Here is a 21205-nt window from a genome sequence, read left to right on the forward strand (position 1 = left end):
CACTATGTTCTAGTTTTCCAGTCTTCATTTGTAAACTAGTAATCGGTATATTGTGTTAAACCGATATAATTGTAAAGTGTGATGAGTTATCATCCACTGACACTTTGGCGATGTTTGTGTGTCGTGTTACCAAATGTGTCTAGATGCACGATACCTAGGAAATTGTAGTCTAATCTTATTGGACCGACATGAAATCAAGTTCCTATATGAGGACATCATGTCTAGGGTTTTAAGTTGTTGTTGATGTGTGCGAGTATTGGAGAACATATTAGGTATGTGCAAAATAGGTATCTCACTACAGAGCTTGTGAGTGCAAAGAATAGAAGACTGAAGTAATGTTGTAATGCATTAATGAAGAACCGTCAAGGATCTAATCAAGCATTTTGTGCTATCTTATAGATCATTCACTTGTTGATTACTAATATCTTTGACAAGTCTGAAACCCTTAATCGGGTAGGCCCAGTCAAGCCTATTGTAAATCCTCTAACAAGGTGGTTCATAGTTGTGGATCTAAAATCCTTTAATAGGGTAGTCTTTAACAAGACTTATCTCCTAATAGAGATCTGGATTCCTAACAAGATCTATTCTGGTGAAGAACATTGTAAGGCTTTAATTGGTCTGACCTTAACCGGTCTGGTTACTATTCTGCAGATAGTTGACTTGTGAGTTTTACTCACCGTGGTTTTTCCCATTTGGGTTTCCACGTCAAAACTTCTTGTGTTATGGTGATTGTGCTTTTGTGGGTGAATGCTTTATTTGCTATTTGGCTTGTTTGTGCTTTAACCGGTTTATTGTTCAAACTGCTACACCGGTCTGCTAGAAAATTGATTAAGAGTTTGGTTAAGTTTTTAGGCATATTAATTCACCCCCCTCTTAGTATTCATTAGTTCTTACCATCCAATGATATAGTTGCTTTTCCTTTGATCATACATGCCTTGTCATCTCCAAATCTAACTAGACCACCATCAGATTCTTGCAAAGACAGAAAATTCCCTTTATCTCCAGTTATATGATGTGAACAACCACTGTCAATTACCCATTCATCCATGTCTTCAATTTTAGCAGAAAGTTCTTTCTCCTTAGGTACATTATTTTCCAGTGCCGGATCATCTTCCTTGATACCTAGGAACACCCATTCCTTCCCATTGCCGGATCCACTAGCAGAGTCTTCTGTCGGTTCATCATCTGAATCAGTAATGCCTTCCTCATCCGCTATGTAGCATGATTTGTCTCTGTTTTTCTTGTATTTATACTTGTTTTGATATCTAGGGTTAGGCTTAAATGATCTTCTAACTCTTTCTTCAAATCTTGAATTCCTTTCAAGACATCTAGATGCAAAATGACCAATCTTATTACATGAAAAACATTTAAAAGGTGCTTTACCTTCATACTTACTTCCTACCAGTCCTTTAGGTACTCTTCTAGCAAATAGTGCTTCAAGTTGCTCAAACTCATCATCTTCTCTCTTCATATCTTCTAACTCCTTTGCATATAAAGCTTTCCAGTCTTGCTTATCGGTTGTAGATATAGATGCATGAAAAGCAGGTTTAGTCTTCGCAGATCCAGAAGGTCCAAATTCCTCGAGCTCAAAAGCAAATAGTTTCCCAACCATAACATCTCTGTTGACATATGCATTAGCCATTGTTCTCAACTCATTTATAGCAGTAGCCTTCATTTTGTAAGCAAGTGGTAGGGCTATTAGGACTTTAGAAACAATTTCATCTTCGATCAGAGTTCCACCACAACATTGAATTCCCATAACAATCTCATTTACCCTTTGCATAAATGCAGTAATCCTTCCATCTTCTTCCATCTTCGGGTTTTCATATCTCACCCTGTAATCGTCAAGTTTAGCAATCTTTATTGTAGGGTCACCTTCATTAAGAGTCTCCAACTTATCCCATATAGCCTTTCCAGATGATTTATCGGTTAATCCCATTATTTGTTGATCAGAAAGTACACACAAGATGGCTTCTATTGCTCTACAATCATTCTCAAGCTCCTTGTCCAGGTTTGCCAGAGGAGAATTTCCAGATCCTGGATTATAGGGTGTGACACCATTCTGTGTGATCTCTAAAATCTCCTTGCCAAGACATCTCAGATGAGTCTCCATCTAAATCTTCCATATTGTATAATTTGTTCCATCAAGCCTCAGAATATTCCTTCGAAAGATAGCTCCAGAAGAACTGGATGAACTTTAACTGTTAGTCGGCATATGATCTTCCTCAAGTAGTTAAGCTTTCTGCAAAGAGGACCAAAGCTTTGATACCAATTGTTAGACAATTCAGATAACTGGAAGGCAACTGAGAAGGGGGATGAATCAGTTGTCACAGATTACAGGAACATTAGCAATTAAAACTTTAATACCAGAACCCAAAAAATTAATACTAGAATAACAGTTAATCCAAATAAGCATAAACAATCATCATAGAATAAAAGCCATCCACAGAACACCAAAATTTGTACGTGGAAAACCTGGTAAAGGGAAAAACCACGGTGGGAAGCCTACCCACAGTCAGATAATACTTATGCAGTAAGTATGTGAATTACAATTGAGGGGCCTGCACTTGCAGGAAGGCCAACAGCCTAGAGCACACTGCTCATCACAAAATGAGCCTCACTGACTACATATAAATGTAGACTACAATTCAGAGAAGTGTTGAACTACAAAAGATAGCATCTCTTATGCCTGAGTACAGTTTCGGTTAAGCTCGATACCGAAGAACTAAATCCTCTTACATAAACCCAATTCGATCTCCAATGATCGACCAACTCCTCTACCTGAATGATATTACATTATTCACACATTAAATTCCTCGACCATGAGCTCTTACATATAACCATGATTATCTACAATGAGATCTTACATCTATATATACAAACCCTTGACTATAAACAATTAGGTCGACCACCAGATAATAAACCAATTACATAATTAAAAACCATGTTGGCCTTAGACCAAACAAATAATATCTAACACATAAGACATCCCGAAAATACATCAATAGGTCCTATCCACACATTACATTAAATTCGGTTCATAACCTAAATCAACCGAGACCAAGTATAGGTCCACATGCTTCAGCAATGATCTTCGATCGCCAAGTCTCGAACATGATCATCAACAACATCCAGAAAATCCATTAGAAGCTACACCAAAACCACTTATGTAATTCATCAAAGATCTCCATCAAAATCTCTACCGATGAAACCCTCACTGGAACTAGAAATCGATCTTCTAAGCAAGCAGGATAGCATCCAATCACCAGACCAAAACCAACTGACCAAATATGAGTATAAGTATCATGAACAAGCCAATTCCATCACCAGATTATACTGGAGCCTACCGGATCATACCAGATCCAAGTTAACCAAAAATTACTTATCCTATCGGGACCAGAAGGGTGCCGGTAAAGCATCCAAATAACTAGTGTTGGCATCTATGACAAAACATCAATGCAACACATAATCAATTCCACCAAATAGCCAATAATTTTCTCATGTGTTCGTTCATAGAGGAGCTTTGCATACTCCATCCATTGGGCATTTATAATAATATTTTCTGTTTTTTTTTTCTTTTCTTGTAATTCCCTTGAAAATCCTTTGGGATTGTGTTTCCCCAAAGCAATTAGTTCCTTCCTTCTTGTGATCACATAATTTTTTTTATTTTTTTATTTTATCAATTGTTTGTATATTAACTTGTGTTCCTTGTTTGATTCTTTCCCTTTAAGAGATTTTTTCGCAGCTTTGCACTCTTCATCATACCAAGGATTAGCTGGGAATGTATTTGACACCCTCTTCATAGGTTTAGAATGCTTACACACCATCAAAGATTTGTGTATTAAAGGGATCAATCTATTACTGCTAAAATACTCTTTTTCCCTCTTTTTTTCCTCGTTCTTTATGCTATTTTTCCAACTGTAGATATTTTTCAAGAGCTGCCTTGAAAGTGTCTTGGTTTTCTTGATTTATAAGGATTTTACCTTGTGTCCTGGCCTTCTTGATATAGTGTTGGTTCTACCCTTCTTGTGGCCCTCTAGCGTTTATGCTAAAATTAATATAAAGGGGTATATGATCAGAGTTCAGCTCTATGGGAAAACCTTCAATGGTGAATTCTAATAACTTGGAAATATATATCCGAGAACATATTACGTAGTCAACCACACTTTTCCCATTGTATGTTTTGCAAGTGATACTCTTGGATCTTGGCCAATTTTCCATGCCATTACATATGACCAATCCGTATAAGCTGCAAGGGCCGAAATAACTCAGCACCAAAATGTGATACACTCCCATTCCCATCTTGCGAAGTCCTTTTCCAAAGATGATCCTCATTTTCCCCTAACCATAAGGGGTTGATATCCTCCTCAACATTGTTGCATAACTAGATAAATTGATTATTTGTTGTTCTAGCGTTAAAGACAACAATTAGAATGATATCACCTATAGTGCTGAAAACTGAGATATCTTTCTTTAGTGCAACATAAGGATTTTCATTATCCAAGTGCCTCTTCTTGTAAAATTTTGAACTTTTTGGAGCAACATAGCAAACCGCCACTCAAATCGTATCCTCATTATTTGTTATTTTGAACCATATAAATTGTTTGTTTGGACCCTCTTTCTCTAACTTCACCACACCATTCCATATTTATTTTATTAAAATTGTGATCCCTCCATATCCTTTACCTATCTCAGTCTTTTCATTCCACACGAAAATTTTAATGTATCCATCAAAGTCTAGAATCCTGCACCCATTGTGCTCATGTGTTTTCATAAGAAAAATAATGTCTTTCCCTTCCGCTATGGGCCCCAATCTTGGTCCTCTTCTCCATGGATAACCTCTGCAATTCCAAATTACCACATTTATATACTCCTGTGGTGCCCCGAATCCCTATTTCTTGTGTGTCCATCGCTCGGTTATCTGAGCTTTCCCATTTTTCAGCCATGCCAATTTCCCTGCTTCTCTTGTTGATTTCACTTTCTCCCATTCTTTCCTTTGTTCTTCTTGTTGATCAAGAGTCAAATCATCATCAAGGTAAATATAAGTACCTCTAAGCATCCCCCTATTTTTTAGGATCCTATATTTATCCTCCACACTTCTAGAAGTAACTCTCACGTACCTATCCTTTCCTTCTATTTTCTTTCTGATCCTATTTGTTGTTTGAATACAACCTACCCACTTCAACTTGTCTTTGAAAAAATCCTTTGCCAAAATGTCCATTCTTTCCCGCTCTCCAAAGTCCTTCAAACCCTTGATGATGATATTTACCTCCTTGTCTTGTTTGTCTTTTTCTTCTTTTATTTGCCTCTTGATTTGTTTTGCTATGATCTCCTTTTGACTCATTGTCGGTTCTTTACCATTTCCGTCCAAGATTTGGCTTCTTTTATTTGTTCTTTTAACTTGTTACGTCTTGCTGCCATGTCTTCTACTATTGATTGAAACTCTTCTAATTGTGTCATGATGTCTATTTTTATTGATTCTGCGTTATCTTTATCTACTTCTCTGGTTTATTCCATCTCTTGCTTAACATTGTTTAACTCTTGCTGTCCACTTTCTATGTTTTAATACAGACTTATTACCTGCTCTTTTAACATCTTGTTCTCTTGTTCCAGATTCCAACTAACCTTTGTAATTTCTCTTACTCTCTTTTCTTCTTGTTGCCCCTTTGATTCTAACGTTTCAATCCTTTTCTTCATGTTCATGAGCTCACTAACGTAAAGTTATGATGACCACAAGAAAGGGGAGGTCATGGGACTGTATAAATCTTTATTGCCTTGACTTCCATAATGACCTTCCACCCTTGTCTCCTTGTCTAATGCACAATTTTCAGTTTTAGATTGTGAAATCATGCCTTCATTTTTGAAAGAGAGCAACTCCTTTTTTTGTTATTGTTCCATTCGTGATATATTTGATTGGCTGTTAGGTCATTCATCTTAACAGCTAGTGTGGAGCTACTTTTAGCTGACTTTGGTAGTATCATAATAATCCTTTTTTTTCTACAACTGCCACCTCTTGCGTATTTGCCTACGCCTTAGAATCCCCAAATATTGCTTTTCATTTATAAAAATTAGATTATCACTTATAATATTCTTGTTAAACTGATGGCAATATGGTAAAATAGATTTCCCTGCTTTGACAAACTCTCCCCAATCTGAGCCTAGAGATGGTTTTGGAAACCCTTGTGATGGTTTGAAGGTATTTGGCATCCATTTTACCTCACCTTGGGTTTCTAAGTCCATGTTCCCAACTGAGATAGGGTTTTTAAAAGCATACTGAGCCCCTGCACCACTGAAACCCTGACATGTCATATCTAAGTTTTCACTCAAACACTTTTGTTTGATTCCCATTTGTTCATTGGTCGTAGTTTTGTTAGTTTTCAAGAGCTTTGTTTGATTCATTCACGTTTGCAGCGGAAGACAAAAGAAACTATTTAAAGAAATAAAAAGAGATGAAGAAAAGGCGGTGAGGAACTTGTGTCTTTGGGTGTTGTTTGTGGGCCCTTCATGAGAGATAGGTGTCTTCACGGTGTCCTGCCTGCTCACGGTGCCTTCATGGTGTTTGTCTACTCACGACGCCTGCCTGCCTGCTCACGGTGCCTTGTCTGCCGCTCACGGTTCCTTGCCTGCGTTGCATGCCTGCCCTGCCTGCCTATCTCTATATCAGATCGGTAGATAGGTGAGTATTATATTTGGGGGCCCTATCTCTCTATCTATCTGACATTGGACATCGAGACCAACCCACCTTAGATAAGAATAGTAGGGCAGTTACTGGACAATGGACTATGGACACAACCCAGAAGGCGCTATCTATATAATTGGTTTCTAGCCAAACACCAGAAAGATATAGCCGATAGGGCACCCCATATATCTATAAATCACATCCTTTCCACTCAATAGTGGTAGAGGGCGGTCTCCTCATAGCAAGTAACTCATAATGGCTCTATTGCCAACGTAATTACATATATAAGAATTGCATTGTCTGCTAAAGTGTAATTACATATATCGAGCCATAACTGGCTGGAAGAAATGTAAAACAAAATCGATGTCCAAATGCATAATTACATATATCGAGAGCAACATTATCTGCTAAGGCATAATTAAATATATCGAGTCATGACCAATATAAGTACGCCTATAATATAATCAAGTGTAATTACTGTAGCATCCTAAAATTGCGACACTTGCAATTTCGATTGCATTTGGGTCTTCATGATGGCGATGCAACACGGAACCTGAATGGAGACCCCGAAACTTGTTCATGACATCAAAAACTACATTTTTCAGCACCTTGGCCTGATCCTCCTTGCACCCTGCTGTCCCTGGAGGTGGGACCATGGTGCCCAGCGCCCTAGTCCCTGGCCCTATTTTGGGCCCGGTCTCTTATGGGGCTTCGGGTCTTTAAGTTTGCAAAGTGGAAAATAATGTTTCCTGGTCGGCCTAAGGTCGGGAAAATCAGTCTATCAGCCCTAATTGACAAGTATATAAACTGCTTTTCCTCTCCTAGAAAGGGAGGAAGGAAATAAGCAAGAGCAAGACGCGGAAGCAATATTCAAACATTCAAACATTCAAGCATTCAAGCATTCCTTCAAGCAATTGAGCATTCTAAGTCTCCATTCAAGGCTAGGTGTTGCATTCAAGACAAGGATTCAACCATTGAAGAGGAGATCACATACAACAATACAACATACTACATACATTACACCTTCGCATGTAAGAATACAAACATTCTTACAACAAGGTATCAGTACTTGTTTACATTACAAACATTTACATTTACAACATTCTCATTTCTTGGTTAATTCCAAAACCGGGGTTTGACCTAAAGGCAAACCCCTCATCCCTAACCCCCCAATCGTCCTCTCTTTTCTATGTGTAGGTTGCAAGTACGCGACTGTAATTGAAGATCTGGAATCCTTGTGCAGAGACGAACATATCCACCTTCGTTTCGCGGATTTTTCGGAGGACCGTGTGCACGCCGGGTGCCATCGTCCTGTCAACTTTCGCTCAAATTTGCAAAACAGCACCGTCTCGACATTTTATTGCTAATTCCAGGTCCGCAGCTTCATCCTGTATCCCTATCTCTGTTTATAAGCGAATCTTTCCTATTTTACATGCATTCTTAGTTCAATCATCCTATCTACATTTCTTTACAAAAGAGGGTATCCTTGATGTCTTAACCCTTGAAACTCATTTAGAATCCAATCTTGCATTGCGTGGGATTGGATCTTGTGGGTTTCAACCCCTCTTTTGAATGTAAAGTCTCTCCCAAGTGAAAACCATCAACCCTAGTGACCTCCCTTCTCTCTCCTCGGAGTTGGGGAGGGGAGAACAACTAGGGTTCGATTTTTCCGCTTTACAATTACATATATAAAGAATGATTGAACTGCATTTGAAGCATTGTCTGCTAAAGCGTAATTATGTATATCGAGAGTAGTATTCTTTGCTAAAGCGTAATTACATATATCGAGTCATGACTAGAATCACGGACAAGGAAAAGTTCTGATTGATTGATCGATTGATGGGATTCAAGAATCAATCAACACGGATTGGGCTGAGCAGTGGAGGTTTTCATTTTGATTCGATATAGTCTAACCGGGAATTGGATGATGGAAGAACCAGACTTGTCAATCTTTGCCCGAATATCTATTGAGGGAAAGGTGAAAAGAACCCTAGGAAAGGGGGGAGTGCAATAGAAAGAAATCTGATGTAAACAATTAGTCGAAGGGTGAGGAGCAAGAAGATGCTCACCCGACCATAGAGAGGGTGAGGAGAGAACTGGATACCATTAATTAGGTGTGTCAAATAATATTTATCTTTCTCGATAGCTTTATGGGGAGGGGCCTCCCACCCACCCCAGCCTCCCACCCCTACTATCCATAATTCCCCACCCTACCCTGCCCCAATAGAATAGAAGGAGGGGGAAATTAGGTTTGGGTTTCTAGTTGGATGTGAGGTAAGGGGTTCCTCTGCCCCTATTGATCATGCCTCGAGTCACTCTCTCAAGGGGCTCCCGCCCACGCTAATCAACATTGGACATATTCGTCAACCCACCCACCCATGTTACGTATAGAATATGGAGTACTTAAAAACTCCCACCCCAATAATACCCCCCCCCCTTTAGAATAGTTGTTGGGTGGGAACTATAGTGCGTTAGATCGCCATAAGAAACTCTAGGGCCAAATAGAATCCCCCACAATAACCCCTTAGAATAGTAGGGGCCTCCCGCCTCTAACAGGTTGAGAATGACATCAGCTTGCTAGAGGTTGCCTTTAGCACCCCACCCTGCTTCCCCACACACAAGCCCTCGCCCCTCCCACCAACTCTAATTGGAGCCCCTACGTAATAAACATTGGATGAAAAAGTAAACAAAATTAACCCCGACACTAACAAAAGTCGTTGGTGGGAGGGTATGACAATTTAATACATAACATTGGCGCTTATAGTTGGGTTAGATTAATTTACCCTAAAATTCTATGGGGCAGGGGCGACATCCCCAATAGGTACATAGTTATAGCTCGTTCCAGAGTGAGTAATGAAGTCGGTTGAAGTAACCGTTCGACTATTCAACTATAGTTCCCTTTGAATGTGGGATGGGTGGGAGAGATAATTGGGTTTCTTCACAAAAAACAATGACATGGATCAATAGCAAAGGTGACATATGGGTAGGAACATTACCAGGAGCGGGAGGCACTTTGGGGTTGCATACGTGATCATTGTTGGCCCCTACTATTCTATGGGTTATTTTAGCATGTTGATTAATTAACCCTTCTTAAACTATGGGTGGATTGGGCGCAGGTCTAGGGTTTGTCAAGAGATGGGACGAAATGGTTGAGAGGGACGGGAGGGAAGGGGTGGACTGCGATGAGAAAATAAAATGCACTTTTGAAATTTGGCAGAAGAAATTTTGTGTCTTTCTTGTCTTGGAAAAAAATGCTTGGAAAGGTCCACAATGTACATGTACGGGAGTAATTCTAGCCATGTCGCCTCCTCCCGTTTCATAGTGCCCTATTTAGTTTCATTAAAAATTTATTTTATCAAATCTCAAGCTTTGCCATGTACTGCAAAAAGCTTTTGGTTCGTAGCGCATTTATTTAGAGAAATAAATATGCTTAGGATAGATTATAGATAGCAGTCCCATCCGAGGATAAAGAAAAAAATAATAAAATAGAAGAAAGTTGCACACATCTTATCATTTCGAGTACAAAATTCTAAAGAAATATGACACTGAAGGCTACATAAATCTTTTCATTCTTTAATAGAAGGAAGTACATAGTTCTCAATCAATATTATTACCTTTTATGTAAGCCATAAAAGTTTTGCTTGTGTTGGAATAGCACTACATTAGTAGTGAAGTCCAATTGGATGCAACCATATATTATTCCAACCTTCAAAAGAAAACTCTTTAGAAATCTGGAGAAATCTTATTGCAATAAGTATTGAATGCAGTTAGGTAAGTAGGTGCAATTTGAAATTTGCAAAAAACGTAGAAGTCTAATGAACACATTATTCATTTGGGCATGGTTTTCTTTGTTTCTCCCTATCTCCTCAAAAAAAACAAGTTATAGGCATCAGTTTTTTTAACTTACCAGCTTCAACTGCAAATATTCAGGTAGACATTTCATTTTATTTGAAGCTGCATTTTGGCTCTTTTATACTTGATGAACTCATGTTCTTCTCTTCTTCTTTTATGCCTATATATTTGTTCTTGTCTTGTTGACATGATCCTTTTATTCCCAAATACATTGAAAAAAATGTTTCTTAAGAGGAGCTAATTCAATTTTGTTAAATATTTCCTGACCAAAATTTCAAACTTTGAGTGTAGTTTATGAGGAGTTGAAAACATCCCACCCAAACCAAAACTAGGATTCCAATAATTGCCTAGCTAAAACCAGAATCCAGTGGCTTCATTTAACAAATAAAACATCTTTAATGTGATATAGAAATTATTTTTGAAAATGGAGTGGGAGAAATGAATCTAACAAATTTCCCCTAAGCACATTGCAAATTGTAATGCATGAAACAAAAAAACATGCAAAGCCAAATTGTGAAATTTTATAAAAGAGATATTGAAGCATGGTGAAAACGTGTAATATTGATATTGAAGCATGGTTTTTAAGAGAAAAGGTGCAAAGCCAATTTTTTTGTAAAAGAGATTTTTATAGATTTTGATGACTTGTATAACCCCAACAAGATCACTATACTAAGATTCAATTTTATCACTAAAAAAATGTCTACATCTAAATACTATTTAAAAATTAACTCCTACAATTAATATTAAAATAAATAAAAAATATTATTAGGGATTAAGGTGTTAGAAATCCTTCTACTACAATATTGTGAGTCTCCTTTTATAGCAAAAGGAAAAGAAAAAACATTTAATTACAATAAGGAGTTTAGCTACTTGAGGATGCGCATACAATTCTATTTTTATAGTATATTTGTAAAAACTACACTGATTAATAAATTTTTGAATTTACTTTAAAAAAATTATTCATGCAAACAACATTATATATATATATATATATATATATATATATATATATATATATATATATATATATATATATTTCAACTTATTTTGATATTTGAAATGAGTCCAAATTCTATTGCCTTTCATTTCATATAAACAAAAGGAGTTTATCAAGTACATATTCTTCAAACTTCAATTTTGTTACAATTTTTTATTGAATGTTTTGGGAAACATTGATAAAAGATTGCATGCATTTTAATGTCAAAAACTTACTAAGTAATTTTTTTTACATGTATGTAATTTATTAAATAGTGTTGAAGTAAAATAAAGAGAATGCAAGTGAATAAAATAATTCTAAATTTGCCTTTACATATTTAAAAAATAAATTACAGTATATATATATTTAAGGCATTTAAAAAAGAAATATTGTTAGGTAATAAGTTTTAATTTTATAAGAAAACCTCTTTCTTATGTAGCAATTTTTCTAGTTTATAGTAGAAATATTTTTTGCTTCTATACTTGACAATTATTTTAATATTATATTGTTTAATTTTTTATTTATTTTGATAAAATATTTTTGTCATAAAACACGTTAATAAAATGATTTATTTGTATCGTATTTAATCTCTCTTTGTCTATATCATAATCTACATTTATTTATGTATTATTTCTTATTCTATATTTATATTTATCTATGATTTTATTTTATTTATACATTTACATTATAATTAAACAATTAAAATATATATTGATCATATAGCATGCTTAAAAAGTATTGCCCTTATGGGGTTAACCCCGTAGTGCAACAATTGTTGCATCCCACTGTTGATAGTGAGAATTTCGGTTCGAATCCCTGCCCGAGCACCTATGTCGTCTGTACGTCTATGCTACGATGTTCCCCGACCCACCGTGCTGCTGCTGACCCTATCCGTGATTGGTGTCCTTTGTGCTGAGGCGTTGATGCCTCCCTATGCTCGTTGATCACGTGGTAGTCTTCAGTGTTGACCTGAGCCTTGGTGTTGACAATGTGGCAGATGATCTGGTTCACGATGCTGAGATGTTAATGTCCCTCTCTGCTCGTTGTGTGTGGATATAGCCAGAGGTAGGAGGCAGTCATGGAGAGATAAGGAGATTGGAGTGATAAGGAGAGAGCAGAGTGATAAGGAGTACGAAGTGATAAAGAGAGAAAAATGGAGAGATAAGGGGAGAACAAAGTGATAAAGGAGAAATGTTTGTGAGAATCACTTAGGAGGTGTTGATACCTCAATATAATGTACTTGGGGATGGGGTCCCCCTCTGTGACCCCACTGGTTCAAGCTCCAGTAAAAAAAGCAGTCACCGATAAAAAAAAGAAGAAGTATTGCCCTTACAATTTCTTACTTACAACCACTAAACAAAAGACAAGGAGGGACACTCACAGATTGTCACAAGATATAGGGATTGCATTCATCACAAATGAGAAGTAACAAAATGAAAAAGTTAATCACAAAGATGTTTACAAAAATAATAACACCAATAACAATATAAGATAACAATACAAAAGTAAATAAGTAGAACAAATAGTTAAGATATAGTAAATTAATAATGTAAGGTTAAAAAGGAGATGATGGAATGAACACCATCGTAGCAAACTGGGTGAGATGAGACGACACAACCAATAGGTAGATGTAAAGGCTATATAATTTCATTAATTTTCGTCTTGTTATTTTGAGATGCATTAGTTGCTTTTGCCTTGATTACCAACCAATTTTGTGTTTGATATGCAATAGTGCTCTCTTTTGCACAAAGAATTGTACTCCAATGGAGTGTCTATAATAATTATTAGTGACGTCACACTACTACCACTTGTGATGGGCAACTTTTAATGGCATGAATAGAAAAACAACTCACATAGAATGAAAAAGAATAATTTGACAACTTAATGCACTTGTTTTCTACCAATGATTTAGTTAGAATGCACAACAAAAGAATACTAAAATCGTTGAACCATCTACAATAAGTATCGCAACAAGAATTAAGATCGAAGTAGATAATGCGGCTAACAATGAACAACTTGAAAAACAAGTACTGCTTTGTAAGGGAAAACACATCATGCTCACAACCAACTAGGACTAGTAAATGGAGCTCTTGGAAAAGCTCTTGGAATCGTATATAGCCTTAGTTTCAAAACCATATCAAGAGTTAGTTGTTAAACGACCTTTGCATTGAACCAATATTTTTCTTCTTCTTCGAGATACTCCAAAATGCAAAACAAACATTATAAGAAAACAAGAGGAAGCTTGATTACAAAAACTCTCCTCTAGGCACTCACAAATCATTACACAACTCAAACTTCAAAATAAAAATTAGTGCTCAAAATCTATCTAATTTCCCTCTTACATAATTATGCACTTTATTCTTCGAGAATTTGACAACTAATCTACACATGTCTAATCATCTCAATTATTTTTTTCTATAGGTCTTGAAGACACATGGCATATGTTTCAGAACCTCGTCATCAAAAAAGAAGAAAAAAAATAGAAAATAAAGTTACATGTTGATAATACAATATAAATGTATATCTTGCTATCAACGTAACCATTGCACCTAGTTGATTTGAAGCTATCATTTCTTCGTTTAAACCTTTCTTAAAATAAACATCATTTGCTAAAAGCCCTACTAATTGACCTCATGTACTACACATGTATGCAAAACATAGATCCTTCTTATGCAAAACATAAATCCTTCTTTTCCCTAATTAACCTTCCAAACCTTTTCGACATCGACAAACTCGAAGATTGGTTAAACTTACAAAATGGGGATGGTGTTCACTTGGGCAAGTTTGTCATAAGACTCCTTTTACATGCAAATGACCTTATCATTATTGCTAAGTCTGCTATTGGTTTACATGAACACCTACTCTCCCTTGAACAATTTTGTAGAATTGTGGGGATGCAAGTTAACATCAACAAAACAAAAGTGATGATTTTCTCTACCAAAAGAAAACATGACTAACATGTGTTCCATTTTGAAGGTAATACTCTTGAAGAAGTAGTGGATTACAAGTACCTTGGTATTGACTTCAACAAAAACTTAAGTTGGGAAGGGTGCATAAACAAGAGAGTTTTGGGAGGGTGGAAAGCGTTTTATGCCTTTCAGAATAGGTGTAGAGAGGCTAAGTTATGGGATTGGAAGACCTTTCAAACTCTTTTTGGTCTTTTAGTGCTTCAGGTTGTCCTTTATGGCTGTGAAGTGTGGGGCAACAGTACTTCTGTCTTTCAATGCAAACAAATTGAGAAAATTAAAAAACGTTTGATTACAAACAAGTTCAAGCTTAAAAATTCAGTATCTTATGACATTATGTTGAGTAGTGTGGGAGCAGGACCCATTGAGGCTATTGCTATGATGGGACTCATAAGTTATTTAAAAAGAATCGAGAGAATGGATGACGACCGATGGCCTAGGATTGTCTTTAATGATACTCTATGCAAAAGAAAGAAGACTTGGATGCAACAAAATAACAAATGGTTAAGTAAATGGAATATCTACTTGAACGCGTGCCCCACCAATAGCAAGGAGATAAAAGCCTTTGTTATAGACAAGTTTCGTAAGTGCACTTGGGATAAAAAACTTGGGAGAGAAAGAAAAAATACTATATTGAAGAGTTTAACCCCAATTGTAATTATCAGCAAAAGACATACATAGGGGCCAATATTCCTTGGAGAGCCAAAATCTTTATTGTTCAATTAAGAACTAATTCTCACCAGCTTCGTAGTTAAACCGATCGTTAGAAAAGCCCTAAAGAAGATTGAGAGGAGAGAACGTGCATTTTCTGCTCAAGAGGTAAAGTAGAAACGGAAAAACACTTCATTTTAGATTGTGAAGCTTTCAAGGAGACAGCTATATTAACATCTTGAACGTAAAATAATTTCTTCCCTTCATTCCACACCACAAGTGCAATTGCTAGTGGTACTTGTTAATGTAAACGTCCATAGCAAAGAATAACGGTACTTTTTCATGTGAATAGCCATAGCAAATCAGAAAAATGGCGTTCAGAGAAACAGCGACTGCTATGCCGAGGTGGAGAATAGTTCACATTCCGGGGGAGCTGCCAAATCCAGAGGAGAAACAAGCCACAGGTGTTTAACTATCGCTTTAACAATTACAAACACAGCAATAATAGTTTTTAAATGTTATTCCCGAATTGAAAATTTTATTGTATTTTTTAAAGATACTGGAAAGTTTCCGGAAACTAAACCATGGAGAATTTCAGCTTTTGTATTCAATGGCTCTGTTAAAATATCGCTACTGAGATTAGGGCTTCTCTTTATGTTAACCATTTTAATCAGGAATTGAATTATATAACAGACATCATCGGTTAGAAAACTATGTCGGTTATTGTGTTAGAGCTGATACAGTTTGTTGCTTAATTAGAATTAAGAATTTTGGGTCTGCGAGTTCAACAAGATAGCGGAAAAATAGTGCCATGTGTTTTGGATTCGTAAAAACCCATCGCCGAAACTGACCGGTATAGCGATTCCTTGGTTTTCTTTCTGTGTGGAGAAGGGCTTAAATTTTATTTGGAAAAATCAAACGCAATAGATGCTACAGGCTAGGCAGTATTTGACGAGAGTTTTCAGCAGAGATTATGATTGTCAACCGGTTTCCAATTCATAAGTTCTTCATGGTAAATTATCACATTTCTTTAACTAGTAGAAATGAAATTATTAGTGTTTAGTAGGTTACGGTCTTCCATTCACACGGAATAATCCATTATGATGACCTGGTTCAATCCCTGTTAGGAATGCTTCATATATTAAATAGAAACAGGTACAATTATATGGGGCAGCCACTTTTGGACTGCATTGGGTACAAATAGCTGGCTACTTTTAACGGAATGTTTTTTTGCCCTTTGTTTTGTTAAAGATCCTTGTGGGCAAAATCCAGGCCCTCAGTCCCGGTTAAAGAAAATATTCTTTATGAGAACAATCCATCAATATTTCCTATTTAGTTATTAGAAAGCTACCAACCTACCATGCTTCCACAACTTTTAGATTCTATCAGCATGAGAGCTACCAAATCACGACTCTGTTACTCATTGACAACTTTCTGAAAGTGGTTACCGGAAACTTTACTATTAGTTCAAGTCCTCGTCAAATGCTCCACTGGCGAAAATATGCTATTGGAGTTTCAACCTATGTCACATCCTTCCATGAGAATAGAACTAGATTTTTATAAGGATATCACCCGCTGCCAACAGTTTCAGACTAATATGTAAAGTATTATTCTGATCTAAATTTTAAAACTCTGGCAGGTATATGACTTATATTGGGTAAGCATATTCTATCGCCCATTCAAGAAGTTCAATAACATTCATAAGATGTAAGGAAGCTCCTTAGGATGCTCCCGTGCCATCCTTAAATTAAAATATTTATATCAGCCAACAGAAGCAGAATTACGTTGTTAATGCATACAGCTGATTTATATATGTGCTCAAAAGGTTGACTTATTCAATTAGTTGTCACGCTTCTTTATCAGGGTAAATTATTCCTTAAGTTGCCATTCTAGCAGAAGAATCCCATTACAGTGATTACATTGTTCAACCATGTAGGGAAAGATGGCCAAGTTGATTACTAAGACTTTTAATCCATTTCTTGCAATTTTCCTAACTTTCCTCAGATCTCTTCAATGATCATTCATTACTCGGTAGGGTGTCTAGCAATCCTGCATGCTAATTGCATCACATTTAGCTATCCTTCTTAGGAAGAGTGTTACTGGAACATACTATCATAACTTGTCTCAGGAAATGTAATAAACATTTATAAAAGCAACCATGCCGCAACAGTTTCTAACAAGGGTAAATGGTCAGCCTCCATATTGGACATGTATCTCCATTGAAATACTATTATTAAATATCTGTAAACTATATATTTAAAATTTCTTCTGGTAGGGATTAGTTCTGACAGGACTTTCATGAGTGTGTTATAATCAACATTCTATCTGCAATGTTAACCATTAAATATTTGCAGTTTATCTTTCCAAATTTCTACTTTAGAAATCTATTTCTGCTAAAACGTTGGGTGAGTGTCATAGGTTACATTCAATCTCCTATGTTGAGTAAGCTCCCCATTTCAGCACTCTTCTTACATTAACAACTTAAAGCGCATGACATAGATTAAGTCCAATACTTATATCATAGGGTAAGAGTGACTTTATCAAATTGCGATGGGATTTCTGTTCCTCACAAACCAAGTTTGGAATGCTTTATATGTAAGATGCTGCTGAATATCTATGCCATTTTTTTCAAGCTACCAACTTGTCTAGCATTGGGCTGATTATGAGACCTTAAGAATTTAAGAAATGAATTTTTTCTATGACACGAAGGGCACTTTTCACCATAGATTAAAATTTCATTCCTGCACTCATTTCAACTCCGACTAAAAACATCTTCAGATCACCAGAATCCTACCTCATGCCTTAAGTCAGCTGTTGAACAAGATAAGTATAGAAGAAATTGTAGCAAAATCTTAAGGACTTTGTCACTAGTGTGCTCTATCCTTGGCATCTAAGTTGCCGGTTCGGACTCTGGTTCGAGATTCGGGTTCGCTTTGGGTTCGTCCGTACAAAAACATACAGAAATAAAAAAATAAAAATATATACATATATGCAGCAGCAAATAAATAGCAAAATACTATCACCCTTCAACACTCCTTCAGCTATGGCAAGCAAACAAGAAAGTTTAGAAATGGAGCCAACAAGTTTTCTTTTTCATTCACAAATGCACCAATGAGATAGGTTTTATCTATTTGACCTTTTTAGTGGTCTAATTTAGGGTTGGAGGGTCGAATAGACTAAATTAGGCAAAAAAAAAAACTTTAAAAAAGTTAAAAAAAAAAATCTTTTTCACCCAGATTCTTCCCGGGTTCTGCCGCTGGCACTGAAATTCGTCCAAAATGTGTCAAAATTCGGCCAGGGTTCCTCTGAGCGAATTTCCTTGGTCAAAATCGAACCCTGACAGAATTTGGGGAGAATTTGCAACGGACCAGTATTTGGTGTGAACCGAACCAGGACCCGTGGGATTTTTTGCAGAATCTGGCAACTTAGCTTGGCATGATAACAAGATGGTCAGCTTCAGGAAGTGTAGTAACACAAGATATGGTGTAATCTCCATTTTGAGCAGAATTGATTTGTGAGCATTTAGCTCAGTTTTTGAGTTTTCCTGTAAACTTCTTGGTGAGTTGGGGAGAACTATAAACTTCCTGGAGTGCTCTGGGTTGTTTAGCAGTGACTTTGGTTCTTGGAAATGAGCTTAGTATACAGTGTGGATCGGTATGACATTTTCAGAAGTGAATTTTGACTTTTGGTGGCTTTTCCAAACTTCTTGGAGAAGCAGCCTATTTTTAATAAGTCATCCGGTTGGCTCTGATCATTATCCTACATCTTTAGTATCATCTCGGTGTGATCAGAGATTGATTCCGATGCAATTTTAGTGCTTTCCACAACTTGGGTAAGCTATGGAATTATTATTTAACTAATTCACTTAAGTTGTCTAATGCTGGGAAATATTGAAAATTTAAAAGGACAACTTAGTTTAATAGTTATTTGGAAAGGTCTAAAATTATATTTTAAGTTGGATGCCTAGGCTTGGAGGTCTTTTCTCATGAAAAGTAATATTAATTCTCCAAAAAGGTCTTTGCAAGGGAAAAAAGGAATTTTTAATAATTTTAAATTGATTATTTCCTGGGTTGCAGGGAAACGTACCCTAGACCCTTGGAGACCCGAACTGGATACTGGTTCGCGTATCCCGTGTGGGAGTCGCCATTGGATGCGTTTCTAGTTACAGGAGACGTGGGCGGGAGTCGGCAAGGCGTCTCCCGACGTCTCCAGGCCGAAAATAATAAATAAATCAAAAAACGCGAAAAAAAAACTAAAAAAAAACCCTAAAAGTCACGCATCATAACACATACGACAGCCAAAAAGTCAAAGAAAACAGAGAAAACCTAATGCGAACAGATTTTCATCTATTTGCAGCCACGCGAACACATTTCGTCGGTTTGCAGCGTCGCGCGAACATATTTCGTCGGTTTGCAGCCACGGGTTTCATCGATTTGCAGGCAGGGTTTAGTGTTTACCACAAAAAACAACAGGTTTTTTTCATTTTGCCTTCCATTTCGGCGTTAAAACATTCAATTTTTTACCGTTTTTTGTGGGTTTCGTATGCATTTTTGGCATTTTGCTAGGTTTCGTCGATTTTATATTTTTCACAGTATAGGCTAAAAAATTTCGAATTTTATTTTTCTGATTTCATAGTCTGTGTTTTTGCCATTTTTAAACTTTATATTTTTATTTTATAATATAATATATTTAATATATAATCTGATTCTGCCAACTCGCCTATTTAAGTTTTTAACTTTATATTTTTATTTTATAATATAATATATTTAATATTTATTATTTATTATTAAATTATTAATATATTATTAATTATATCAATTACATTTATATTTATAATATTAATAATTAAATTATTAAATTATTAATGTATTATATACTGTGAATGTGAGTGTATCCGTATCTGTATCGAACATTCACAGTTAATATTATTAATTTATTAACTATGAATGTCCAATCTTAATATACTATGAGTGCAATTTTGTTTTCAATTTTACTGAATGTGAATGTGAGTTGCCATTGGATGCAGTATATTTTTCATTTTTATTTTCAAGTATATACTGTGAGTGCAATTTTGTTTTCATTTTTTAGTGCAATAATAATATTTTTCATTTTTTATTTTCAAGTATATGAAGTATGAACATTGAGCAGTAACAAAAGAATAATATGATTATAATTTTTTTTCTTACTGCTCAATGTTCATACTTCATATACTTGAAAATAAAAAATGAAAAATATTATTATTGCACTAAAAAATGAAAACAAAATTGCACTCACAGTATATACTTGAAAATAAAAAATGAAAAATATACTGCATCCAATGGCGACTCACATTCACATTCAGTAAAATTGAAAACAAAATTGCACTCACAGTATATTAAGATTGGACATTCATAGTTAATAAATTAATAATATTAACTGTGAATGTTCGATACAGATACGGATACTCACATTCACAGTATATAATACATTAATAATTTAATAATTTAATTATTAATATTATAAATATAAATGTAATTGATATAATTAATAATATATTAATAATTTAATAATAAATAATAAATATTAAATATATTATATTATAAAATAAAAATATAAAGTTAAAAACTTAAATAGGCGAGTTAGCAGAATCAGATTATATATTAAATATATTATATTATAAAATAAAAATATAAAGTTTAAAAATGGCAAAAACACAGACTATGAAACCAGAAAAATAAAATTCGAAATTTTTTAGCCTATACTGTGAAAAATATAAAATTGACGAAACCCAGCAAAATGCCAAAAATGCAGACGAAACCCACAAAAAACGGTAAAAAATTGAATGTTTTAACGCCCAAATGGAAGGCAAAATGAAAAAAACCTATTGTTTTTTGTGGTAAACACTAAACCCTGCCTGCAAATCGATGAAACCCGTGGCTGCAAACCGACGAAATATGTTCGCGCGACGCTGCAAACCGACGAAATGTGTTCGCGTGGCTGCAAATAGACGAAAATCTATTCGCGTTAGGTTTTCTTTGTTTTCTTTGACTTTTTGGCTGTTGTATGTGTTATGATGCGCGACTTTTAGGGTTTTTTTTTAGT

General features: G+C 35.7%; 1 protein-coding gene across 6 annotated transcripts in view; it reads left to right on the forward strand.

The window, feature by feature from the left end:
- Positions 1–15372: 15372 nt before the first annotated feature.
- Positions 15373–21205, forward strand: part of LOC131031303 (tRNA-specific adenosine deaminase TAD3) — a 91118-nt gene continuing 85285 nt past the window's right edge. For 2 of the 6 annotated variants that reach the window (XM_059221733.1, XM_059221734.1), the window contains exon 1: positions 15376–15588. In XM_059221733.1, the coding sequence (XP_059077716.1) occupies positions 15495–15588 (94 nt within the window). In that variant the 5' untranslated portion in view covers positions 15376–15494. Of the gene's footprint in view, positions 15589–21205 lie in introns of all 6 variants that reach the window. The other 4 variants (XM_059221735.1, XM_057962389.2, XM_057962388.2 and 1 more) reach the window with 4 other exon arrangements.

This window comes from Cryptomeria japonica, chromosome 5, assembly GCF_030272615.1.
Source record: "Cryptomeria japonica chromosome 5, Sugi_1.0, whole genome shotgun sequence".
NCBI lineage: Eukaryota > Viridiplantae > Streptophyta > Pinopsida > Cupressales > Cupressaceae > Cryptomeria > Cryptomeria japonica.